Source organism: Branchiostoma floridae, chromosome 11 (assembly GCF_000003815.2).
Source record: "Branchiostoma floridae strain S238N-H82 chromosome 11, Bfl_VNyyK, whole genome shotgun sequence".
Classification (NCBI taxonomy): domain Eukaryota; kingdom Metazoa; phylum Chordata; class Leptocardii; order Amphioxiformes; family Branchiostomatidae; genus Branchiostoma; species Branchiostoma floridae.
The window spans coordinates 20,576,618-20,589,094 of record NC_049989.1 but is presented as its reverse complement, the minus strand read 5'-3'; the positions used below and the strand labels follow the sequence as shown (position 1 = coordinate 20,589,094).

Here is a 12,477-nt window from a genome sequence, read left to right as displayed (position 1 = left end):
ATAAGCATGACGATAAACCAACCGTTCACCTGGTGTTACCTAATGCCATTAGCGTAATACAAAATGAACTTGTGTGAAAGATGTAAACATTTCAATTTCATCATATTGGACCTTGAAAACTGTATATATATTTTGCAATTCGATAACTTAACATCCATTCATGTATTAGAATGCTATTTTGCTGTTAGTGCGAGTGAAATTACTGTTCAATGCCAAGTTTTCTTTAACAGTGAGCATGCATTTTACCTACATTGGCGACCTGTATCCCTCCTACTAAAAATAACAAATACCAAACTATTCTTGGCTCTTAAACATTGTAAGGAATGATTACCGCCATGAAAAATGGAGGTATAGTTTTTGGTGATTCTGTGTGTGTGTATGTTTGTGTTTATGGATACCTGTATTTTTTTGTCAGCAGCCTCTGGATGTATTACGATGATAATATTGTTTGGTATATATAGATATATTGTGATGTAAGGAAGACGTAATGTATGTTTGGGCCCCATAGCAGATTGTTCTGAAACTGCAGGGGCATGGTTGTCAAAATTTCCCAAGGAATTAATGGATTTCCTATCTACTATCCAGGCAGAGATGTACATTAGGAAGAGCAAATGATGGAAACTTGGACTAAATTTGCATGCTTAATGAGGAAAGTCTATATTTACAGTGTTTTCCACTATATTTATTTATTTCTATTTATTTATTTGGATTCTCCACACTGGAGGGTATGGCGGAACAGGTGTCAAATGACACCTTTTCGCAGCCGCCATACCTTATGACACAAATACATAGTTTGTGTCAGGTGGAAGATTAGCGGATACCAATTATGCAAATTAACTTTTTTATTTGTATGATCGATTTGAAATTGAAAGTACATGTAGTAAATGATTGGATTGTTAACATTGAGACCTGGTTTAGTTATTTAAAGGTGTACATAACCAACATCAATTATGCAGACGTGAAAGGCATTTGTATAATCAGAATATTTCATGGAGGCATGAGCTTTCCGAACTCTTGTTAAACCAGGAGGAAGCATGAATTCAGATCATCTTGAGGAAATATTGCATCTGACTGTACTTACACCCTGACACTTTCCATCCCTGACTCCTTTGGAATTATAGTATAGTACATTAGTTGTTTTGAACTCATGAGTCTAGAACTTGAATTGTTGTGGACTAAGTATATTAAGACATGCAGTCCAGTATTTGTTATGTATGTAGATGGGGTCATTCTGCATTTTGTTTTGATAAGTTTGGTTCTATTCACATGTATACGCGTGTTCGAGCGATTTAGTCAAACCGATAGTTGTTTGTCTGTTGGTAACTTTTATGTATTTTTTTTGCTCATCATCATATTTTTCTTTTTGTTCATCATCATATCTTTGTTTTTGTTGACAGGACAACATGGGAAGGAAGCTGCGACACCTGCTGATTTTTCTGCTCATCATCCTGAAGGAACCCAACATGCCAGAAGCTGACTGCAAGAGTAGGTGTGAAACATCCCTGTCCTGTACATGTGCTGACATGGGCCTCACCAGCATCCCCCAGGACCTACCAACATCTATCTCTACCCTGAAGTTAGATAGTAACTGCATTACATCTTTTAGACAATCAGACCTCAGGAGGTATAGTAAATTGAAATCATTAGGCCTAATCTCCAATGGAATAACTAACATCAGGGCTGGAACATTTAAAAGTGTACCACATCTCGCAGAGTTGTACCTTTCCTACAATGAAATAACTAACATACAGCCAGGTGTATTATCAACTTTACTAGAGCTCAAAACGTTGTATCTGTCTGACAACCGAATAACTGACATTCAGCCTGGTGTACTTCCAAATTTACCGAAGCTCACAACGTTGTCACTTGCCGGCAATCAAATAACTAAATTGGAGCCTGGTGCATTTCAAAATCTCCCAGAGCTGTGTATATGTAGTCTATTCGGTAACAAAATAATTGTCATTCAGAGAGGTGTATTCTCACATCTAACAATGCTTCAAGTTCTGTACCTTTTCAACAACCAAATAACTACCATTCAGGCTGGTGCATTTTCAAACCTACCAAGGCTCGTCAAGTTGACGCTATGCAATAATCAAATAAGTAACATTCGTTCAGGCGTATTTTCAAATCTACCAAAGCTCACAAATTTAAACCTACACTCGAATAAAATAACTGAAATTCAGTCTGGAGCATTTTCAGACCTACCAAAGCTCACGGAATTGTACCTTCAAAGCAATAGAATAACTAACATTCAGTCTGGAGCATTCTCAAATCTACCCAAGCTCGAGCGTTTGAATCTGGAATTTAACCAAATCACTAAGATTGATCCTAGCACACTGTCAAAAATACCCCAGCTGAAATGTCTGTACCTGCAGAACAACAACATAACTGAGATTAACCCAAGTACATTCTCAAAGCTATCACAGCTCGAATTCCTGTACCTGTACACAAACCAGATATCTGTCTTACCACGGTCAGCCTATGGTTTATTGGCATCTATTTCTACTGTAGACATAAAAAATAACCCCTGGGTATGTGACTGTAGGATGACTCCATTTAGGCTAAAAATGAAGGGGCTGCATTCGTTTGAAGACCAAGTATTATGTTCCCAGCCTGCCAGGTTTTCTGGACAAATGCTTAAAAATGTCAGCCCTAAAGACCTGATTTGTGGGGTGGTAGCAGCTCCTACAATGGCAGCACTGACCACACTGCCTGTCAATCCAAGTAGCATTTCAACTGTGCCATTTGAAGCGGAAATAGTAACAACTCCTACAGTGTCACCACCAACCACACTGCCCGTCAATTCTAGTAAAACGCCAACAGTGTCATTTAAAGGGCCAAAGGAAAGTGGCAACAGCTCCTACAATCGCAACAAGAACCACACGCCTCACTATCAGTGGTGCTTCATACAAAATGCTGGCTCAACAGCACGCCCTGTAGGCCTCACATCCACCCCACTGCCCGTCGATCCAAGTAAACCAGAAAGCGACAGTTCCCATGTTCTACTCGCTGCATCTGTTTCTGGTCCAGTAGCTGGCATTGTCCTGGTTATTGCCTTTATCCTCACAATCTGGTTCCAGTGGAGAGCCAAGAATGCTTCTTCTGACCAAAATCCCAAAACTAAAGGTTCAGGTTCTGCGGCAAATGTTGTCGATCGAAATGTGGCCTTGATAAAAAGTTTGAGCAACAATACCACCACAGCTGTTATCACTGATAATGGTAATTATTATGAAGATACGGACACCCAAAATGACAATATCACTACAGCTGTTGTAGTGACCAGTGACATTGATCATTATTATGAAGACATAGACACCCAAAAGGATCAGACAAGGCATGATCAATCTCAGACCATCACTCAATCCAACAAAAACACCACGGCTACCGTAAGTGCAATGCCAATGGCCAGTGGCCACGATCAGACAGGGCAGGGTCATTCTCAAGCCAAAAGTCAATCTTTGGGTGTTAATGTTACCAATCGATCAGGAAAGGCACTCCCAGCAGTCTTGCAGCCAAAGCCTAAGTATATCAATGTAAACATGCCATCAAAAGATCCAACATCTTCAGAAATGACTAGCTATAGCCAAGATCAGACAGATCAGAGCCAGTCACAAGCCACCAGCAAATCTTTGCCTGTGGATGTTGCCAATCTATCACCGAAGGCACTGCTAGCTGCCTTGCAGTCAAACCCTATGTATGGAGATGTGAAAACAGAAACAAAAGATCCCCCTTCTACAGAAATGTCCAGCTATAGCGGTCATGATCAGACAGGGCAGGGCCAGTCTCAGGCCATCACTGAGTCCAATGAAAACACATCAGCTGCTGTAGTGACAGGTGGCCATAACCAGACAAGGCAGGGCCAATCTCATGTTACCACTGATGAATCTCTGGATGAGAAAAATAATATCATGATATACCGCACAGGCGAGGATGCCTTAGAGCCTAATTCTATGTACCAATGTACCAATGACCAGACAGGGCAGGGCCAGTCAGAGCCTACTACTGATAAATCGTTGGATACTAGAAACTCAATATACCGCACAGAGTCGGCTGCCTCAAAATCAGAGCCTTGTTCTCTGTACAAATTGTAAAAATTATCAGTGACGTTTCAAGTAGCATCCACTATCTTTCGACAGTGATACTGAGGTGATCTGTTGAAAAGTAGGTTTTATGTAACTGTGAGTAGCTGTATCATGCATGTTTATGTAACTGTGAGTAGCTGTATCATGCATGTAGCTTTCCATGAATGTTAATAAGGATGTGTGTTAGTTCTTAAGTTTGATGATCTAGTATGCATGCTCACACAGCTGTGTGGCCCTAGGGCTAATGAAATGGAGATGGTTGCTGCTTTATACACCATACAGTGTGGAAAGGACTTATCAGAGTAAGACTTCATTTTGTTGTGGGTAAATCAATCCTGGCAACCCGTCTCACACACCTTACGCCTAGTACAAAACTTGAGTTATGGCTAGAGGCAGACTACTGGTTAAGAAAAATGCATACAAGTATGATCAACGAAGCTGATATAGCTTTAGAACCTAATCTTACCTCCTTGAAAAAAATGGAGGTATTTTTTCTTGTGTCTTGAGTTTGTGTTTTCGTATAATTGTGGTTAGCATAACTTTAGAACCTCTGGGTGATATGTGCTGTGTGGATAGGGGGAAGACGAAGGTCAAGATCCATTTTGGGCCCCCTGTTGTGTGGTACTGCAGAAGAACTTTGTTTTTGTATTTTTTGGACATACTATATGGTTTTGATATTTTGGTGAAAGTTTTTTATATAAGGAAAGTGTTGGGTAGATTCTGGTCCCCTAGTTTACAAAATGTAAAATGATCAGACAATATGTAAAAAATTATTTAACTTCAGGAATAAAAACATTCTGGTCTAAAAAGTCATACTTATCATTAGGAGTTATAGTGACTGACTTAGATTCATTTAATTTCATAATTATTATTTCATAACTTTCATGGAGACAGACAAAGCCAATTGATAAGTTTGTGCATATTTATGTACAGACTGTGAATGGATATGTACAGAATTGTGTACTCTAAAACATCAAGTGCAGAAACCTTATATTCAATAACAACAATCATGACTTTTCCTAAGGTATGTATCTTTTTAGAAGACCAATTTTACTGTAGTCACTAACAGGACGTAACTGTTGACTGTTTGTTATCATTTGCTTTTGATCAATAAAAATATTTACAGCCAGAAAATTCTCTTTATCTGCAAAAGTTCACCCAGACGTTTATTGGTTTCCATTAGTGATTCACCAACACCTATAAATTTTACACCGATATATGTATTGGAACAGTTGTTCACATTTCCACCAAAAGGCACACTTTGACCGACACATTCAATAAATGATACCAACACCTTTCATACATAACATAACCAGTACAAAACATTAATTCTGCACCATTTATATAGCAAAGCTATCTACAATATAGCTACTCCTGGTACTCTCAATTAACAGCTTTAGTTTCAGATTTATCTAGTAACATAATGCTGTGCTTGCAAAGTTATTGTGCTATGCCAAAGGGGTAGCCTCTGGACAACGTGAGAATCTGATGTATACTACTAACAGAACATGCAAAGCAGTCTGCCTTAATTTTTCCTCTTTTATTTTTAATATATTCATCCCTCTATCTACCATTATTCAGCATGTAATAGCTTGTTCTATCCATATCTAGCAGCAGTGTAAGCTAGTGTGATGGGCAGCAGCTCTTAGTCCCAAGCCGACCGTCGGCTCCTTGGGTATGACTGTAGGAGAAAAGAAGTACATATTAATGTCCGACTGTCACAAATGAAGCATGTTATTTCTGTCTGTGCGACATAAACTTTTCACTGTCAAATCTAAACTGAGACTCTCTTAGCTGAATCCTTATAGCACAATTAACATACCTTTGGTCTGAAGTCCTCCTCTCTGATTCTAATCATCTTCTGCTCTTTTTGTGATAAACTTGAGTTTTCTCAGGTTGGCATGATATGAATGAAATACAACAGAGGTATTGCGTATCGCCTTCAGTCCTGGCCCTCCCACGGGTCGGATCGCCCTCTGGCCTTCTGGTGATACTACCTGTGGTCAGGCCATACCTCGGGCAATTGGAATACCCTGTGTAGTATTCTATATGTTGTATAGAAGCATCCATTTTTTTATTATACTGCTACTGGGTTCCCTGACACGGGTAGGCATCAGTCAGATAGTTCAATAAATCAAATCAGGTCTTCAAAGTTTTGACAGTGGCGCACTTGGTGCATGCAGACTACAATCAAACTGTTCCATGGAAGCCTGTGTGAAACAACTTTGAAGTCGTGTGATACAGCTTTTTACCACTTGGTCCAGAACACCTGTATTGAATGCTACCGAAGTCCAAATCAAATCAAATCAAATCACAACATTCCCCCACCTTTGGTTCGAAGCCCCCCAGCTTGAGCCTGGCAGCCTCCTGTTTAACCCCCATGGGATGGGGAACAAGAGACGTTAAACTGGATAGTGAGTGAGTGAGAGTTAGTAATGAGCTCCCACCTTTGGTTCGAAGCCCCCCAGCTTGACCCTGGCAGCCTCCTGCCTCAGTACTTCCTCATAGTCCTGCTACACTCTTATCTCAATTTTTCACTAATTACAATAATCACCATAACAACACTAATCACGACCCCCCACCTTTGGTTCGAAGCCCCCCAGCTTGAGCCTGGCTGCCTCCTGTCTCAGTACAATTCTCATACTCCTGTTCTGCTCGCTTGTCATTTCACTAATTACACTAATTACAATAATCATTATTTCTACACTAATTACAACATTAACGACCCCCCACCTTTGGTTCGAAGCCCCCCAGCTTGAGCCTGGCTGCCTCCTGCCTCAGTACTTCCTCATAGTCCTGTTCTGCTCGCTTGTCATTTCACTAATTACACTAATTACAATAATCATTATTTCTACACTAATTACAACATTAACGACCCCCCACCTTTGGTTCGAAGCCCCCCAGCTTGAGCCTGGCTGCCTCCTGCCTCAGCACTTCCTCGTAGTCCTGCTCTGCTCGCTTCTCCTCAGCTAGCTCCTGCTCCAGCCGCTCCCGCGCTGTACGCTGTCGCTCACGGCGCTCCGTGATCTGGCAGGGGGATAATCAAAGCGATCACTTGTTACATTCATCACTAATCACAACTACCATTAATTACACTTTTCATTAATTATGCTGCCGCTCTTTGTCTAAAGTACTGATTATGCAAAACAAACGGAATCCATTGAGGTTACAGGTCACAAGAATAGCCTATCAAACCCACCTGCCCTTCAACTTCTCGCCTCTTGCTTTTTTGTTTCAAGTAACGATAACCAGTAGACCGATCATGCCCTTCTCCTGTAACTATTACTATTACTCACTGACAGGTCAAAGTTTAAGACCCGTAAGGTCACAGGTCACAGGTCAAACCCACCTGCCCTTCGACCTCCTGCTTCCTCTCCAGCACAGCCCTCTCCCTCTCCTCTTCCTCCTGCCGAGCCATCCGATTGGCCACTTCAAGCTGCCTCAGCAGGTCCTCCCGGCTCCGGAGAACATCCGCCTGGCGCTGCCGCAGAGCCTCCATCTTAGCCGCCAGCTGGTCCTGACGCTCCTCCAGAACCTGGGGGCAGAGGTCAAGGTCAGGTACATCACAGGTCAAGGTCATGCAGGCACAGTCAATCAGGTCAAAGTCAATCAGGTCAAAGGTAGGTTCTCATGATGGTTAACAGGGTTGAACAAGTTTTCTAAAATCCACTTGTCCTATCGGGCAAGCACATAAAAAATGTACTTGCCCGAACCAATTTTTCACTTGCCCAAAATTCAAATGTCACTGTTACTAGTATATGCATTTTCACTTCCAGCAATGGAATTCTCTGTAGACAATTGCTTGATGTCATGACTGTAAAAAGTAACAAGTATATCAAAATTGCACTAAAATCAATGGAAAAATCTTACTTGCCCGATCGGACAAGTGGGGTAGGACATGCACTTGCCCGAACAGCACTTTCACTTGCCCTGGACAATAGGGCTAGTGGACTTGTTTATCCCTGGTTAATAAAGCCAACATGCCAGTCATACGCTCAGGTTGATCATGGGGCACAAGTTTTGGGGAAAGCTCTCAAGTTCCTATGAAACAGGTCACAGCAAAAACTGTGAACCTTAAACCACCACCTCTTTTACAGACTATGACAATATATTCAAAACTTTGCAGACTGTTGCAAAATGTACCTCCTTCATGAGCCTCTCCCTGGCCAGCCTCTCTCTCTCCCATTCTGCGTCCCGCTTGGCCCACTGTCGCTCCGCCTCATGTCTGAAACACAAACATCATCAATTAGTAACAGGAACAAGAAATCTAACACCAACTCAGGAGGGTCCAACAAATTTTCAGTCACCACTCAATTCTTAATCTTAAGACTGAGCTAGGCCACTTAGCTCCATTGCAGCACTCCCCTAGCAATTTTTTCTAGAAAACCCCACCTACAGGCTTTTAGCCAGCCATGCGTTCTGGCGTCATGCATCTAGACCTGCTGTTCTAAAAATAATCACAAATTGGACGAACTATGCGCCCTTGCACTGGGAAGCAGATTGTCTGACAACCATATCATTCTGATTGACCTGTCTTCAACTGTGACCTCTCTGACATGACTTTTAAAAACACTCTAAAACTCTGCATGATGCATTGGAAAGTGGATGAGCCTTGACCCATCTGCAATACTGGCGCCTTTATCACTTGCTGTGACAATGGAACAAAATTTGGAACCCCTATGTAAAAATCCTAGCTAAAGGCCTGCCCACCAACTAATCACGATAATGTAAGCAACGTAAACCTGTCTCACCTGTACATCTCATCCAGCTCCTCTTCTCTCTCCTTCTCCAGCCTCATCTGTTTCTCCACAACCTCCTTCATCCAGGCAGCATCCGCCTGCGCCCGCTCCCGCCGCTCCGTCTCCAGCCTCCGGTCCTCCTGTTCTTTCTCCGTCAGCGCTGCCAGGATCTTACGGTCCAGCTCCTGATGGGCGGAGAGTGATAATGTCAGTCTCAACTCAAACCACAGGAGCTAATCGATAAATTGCATCAACCTTATCTTTTGTTTCCCCATTCAACTATCCTCACCTGCTTTACATATCAAGTCAAATAGTTAGGATATAAAAACTGCTGTTCAACAAGACCTACACAGTGTCACTGATGAATGATCTCTGCTTTTTTGGTGTATCTCATTATGTGGATGTCTAATCTTCATTGTTTTTTTCTTAACCCAGCATCTTACCTCCTAAGGATTTCCATCAATCAACCAATCAACCACCCATCCATCTGCCCACAACCAATCCGCCTAAAACTTGTCCCTCCTTTTGCTCTGTCAGCGGTACCAGTATCTTAAGGTCCAGCTCTTTGAGAGCAGAGACAGGGACAGCATCAGTTTCAGTATTCTTTCCAAACCCATGATGAAGCAGTGACTCACCAGTGCCTCCTGCACCTGCTGTGACTTCCTCCTCATCTGCATCTTGTACTGCCTGGACAGGGCTCGGCTGTAAACAAAGGTGGGAGATGGAAAATGTCAAATATCAAATATCAGGTTTTAGCTTCTTCCACCGTGACAAACAATCGCCCTAGCCTTTGTCTGTAATGTGAAGTTTGACAGACAAAATTGATGTGCTATAGATTTATCACTAAATAATAGCTATTAAATTAGGGTCACTTGCTATTTGGACACAAGGTACAAATTTGGAATTACACTAAGTCTAAGTTAAGAAAGTATCAAGTAATATATTTCAAAAATCTGTTTGTAGAAATAACAATGTAAATGATCATGGATTATTGCAAACCTCAACTGTATATTATCTTCAAGTAAGTGGTGTGAATTATAAAAGTAACAATCACAATCATATCAACTCTGAAACTTACCCAAGATCTGCTTTCTTTCTCTGCTCTTCAAAAGCTTTTCTTTCTGCCTCCTATAGAACACAAAGTAATAATCATAAAAAAATTCCTGTACATTGTTTACAAAGACAGATGGTGTAAGATGTACGGTATGTTTTATATGCTGCTAACTATTACACACAGTTAACAAATGTTAGTCTCATTCTCAGTGAGTCGAACTTGTCTCAATCCCGATGTTTCTGACTTAGGGAGAAGAGATGCTGTTCTAGTCTCACTCATCCTGTAACCTTGATGTTGTCAACTTGTCTTTAGTTCTTGTTACATTACATGTGACAAGTGAGTAAAAAGTACCCCCCCCCCCCCAAATTGACTATTTTAGACTGATCTACAATGTTGATCCAATGTTAGCTTAATATATATATGGGCTGATGCTATAATCAATATTTTTTTAGTTTCAGGTAAGGTATGGTAGCTGGGATTTGAACTCTTGATCTCTAGTCCAGAAGTGCAGGTGGGTTTGGAGAACTCACCATTTTCTCCAGCTCCCACTGCTGCCTCAGCAGTTCTGCCTCCTCCTGCTTTAGGGCCTCGGCCTGGAACAAACCACTCTCATGTTAGAACGGCCTGGTACAAAATGCCTTCTTGTTACAAAAGCCCCCCAAAATCAGGGCTCACTTTAGCTTGTGTTACACATTCTTTCACCGCCAGAGGATAATAGAAGGCCCCAGTCCTTGAGTCACAACCAGCTCTATGTACTACCGTCCAATGTCAATATAATCATACCCCCCCAAGTAAATTTTCTTTTATCAAAAACATAATCTAAAGTGTTTCTACACTGTGTTATAATAATGATGATATTAGCTATAACAAGCCTGTGGCAAAACACAGCCTCTAAACTCACCATGTCACATCAACACATCTTACATAGTACATGCAATAAAACACCCTCATATCAGAAGTGCCTCTATCAGTATGTAGAGGTACTGCATACACAGCAGACAAGGCACCCTGCACTGGAATGTATAGTGCATAATAAAGTACCTCTCTTTCCCTGTCCTTCAATTCTTCCACTTGCTCTTTCAGCACGCCTGCTTGTCTCTTCTCTGCCTTCATTCTTTTGATCTCTTCTTCCCTCTGTTTTTTGAGGGCGGCCAGTCTCTGCCGCTCCATGACATCATCAATGTGTTTTTCCTCTGCTCGAGCACTGGCAATTCTCTGTAGAGGGGGGTGGGACATAATGGGATGAAATGTATTAAATTGTACTATTTAATTTTCCCATCATGCTTTACTTAGAAGCATAAGTTTAGAAGCATTAACTAAATATATATATAGCTTTACTCATAATGTAAAAAGGACAAGAAAATGAGACACTAGGCAGCTGATGACTAGACTAGCTTATATTGTGACCACATACATTGTACATAATTTTTTTTTATACAATTATACAGAAATGTACAAATCATAAGTACAATCAAATAATGATGGTGAATAGCATTAAATATTAGGTACTAGGGATGGGTACTGGTACAGAAAATTCAGGTCCAGGTCCGGTTTAGGTCCAGAGGATCAGGTCCAGGTCCGGACCTGAACCTGGACCTTAATTCAGTATGTGAAAACTTGTGAATGGACAATTCTCCATTCCGCTACAAAGAAATCTGTTTGGTGGAGTATTTGAGTCCCACTGGCGTTTTAAAAGCCTACAAGGCTAACTGCCACTATACGATTGACCGTAAAACTTGGTAGAGATTACAATAAACTGTTACAGCTGCTGTACTTCACTCTTATTATTTTCTTTAACCTGTGATCCCCCCAAAAAATCATGCCCACATAACCTCTTCATTTTCTAATTGATCTAACATCCGGCCCACCAAATTTTTACAGGTCCGGTTTTTCTGGACCGGTCCAATGAGAAAAAATGGTTTTGTGCCGGTACATTGTACCGGTATCCACCCCTATTACTAGTATTAGGTACAATAAAATAGTCCTCTGAAGTACATATAAAACATCTATGTAGGTCTTGGAGTAAACAACATTAAGTTATATTCAATATTCAAACATTTACACTAAGGTTCAGACAATTACAGTAAACTGAATGAATAATGCTAATCTAAACCTATTTGCCACACCCTGTGACTGCTCAGCTTTAGAGGCTCGTATCGTACAAGCACAGCAGCAACAAGAGGACCAGAATCCTTCATAATTTCTTCACCCAGATCCAAACAAAGACGTTCCTGACCAGGCCGAAAGACACTTTGGACAAACTTTGGAACTAAAGGTAAGTCCATTTTGTAGACAGCACATTAACATTACCCATTCTGAAGTGAAAATGAAATAGCTTGGAGTGTGCGCCATGAATCCTCTAAAATCTAGAATTCAAAATCATCCCTAGATTTAGGAAGGTCCAGGCTAAAAGACTAAACCTGAATACTCAAATACAGGGAGTGAAAACTTTAACTTAAAAAATGCAGAAAATTGGTCACATACGAGATGTGCAGGTATTTCTGATTTATTTTGTGCTCGTACGATGGTTAACGTTACTATTAATAGTAGTAAGAGCACCCATAACACTGAAACAAAGAAACCAACCAGTGCAGATAAAATT

General features: G+C 41.0%; 2 protein-coding genes across 2 annotated transcripts in view; one reads left to right on the top strand and one right to left on the bottom strand.

Moving 5' to 3' along the window:
• The first annotated feature begins 1,403 nt into the window (after positions 1-1,403).
• LOC118425363 (leucine-rich repeat-containing protein 15-like) lies at positions 1,404-3,106 on the top strand. Its single transcript, XM_035834170.1, has 3 exons — positions 1,404-1,485; positions 1,777-2,484; positions 3,081-3,106. The coding sequence occupies exons 1-3, from the start codon at positions 1,404-1,406 to the stop codon at positions 3,104-3,106; spliced, it is 816 nt and encodes a 271-aa protein (XP_035690063.1).
• Positions 3,107-4,990: 1,884 nt separating this feature from the next.
• LOC118426281 (trichoplein keratin filament-binding protein-like) overlaps positions 4,991-12,477 on the bottom strand; it is a 34,531-nt gene continuing 27,044 nt past the window's right edge. Inside the window, exons 8-16 of the mRNA XM_035835579.1 lie at positions 10,917-11,090; positions 10,406-10,468; positions 9,900-9,949; positions 9,457-9,523; positions 8,834-9,006; positions 8,226-8,307; positions 7,432-7,617; positions 6,966-7,109; positions 4,991-5,763 (exon numbers count right to left, since the gene is read on the bottom strand). Of these exons, the coding sequence (XP_035691472.1) occupies positions 5,728-5,763; positions 6,966-7,109; positions 7,432-7,617; positions 8,226-8,307; positions 8,834-9,006; positions 9,457-9,523; positions 9,900-9,949; positions 10,406-10,468; positions 10,917-11,090 (975 nt within the window). The 3' untranslated portion in view covers positions 4,991-5,727. The remainder of the gene's footprint in view (positions 5,764-6,965; positions 7,110-7,431; positions 7,618-8,225; positions 8,308-8,833; positions 9,007-9,456; positions 9,524-9,899; positions 9,950-10,405; positions 10,469-10,916; positions 11,091-12,477) is intronic.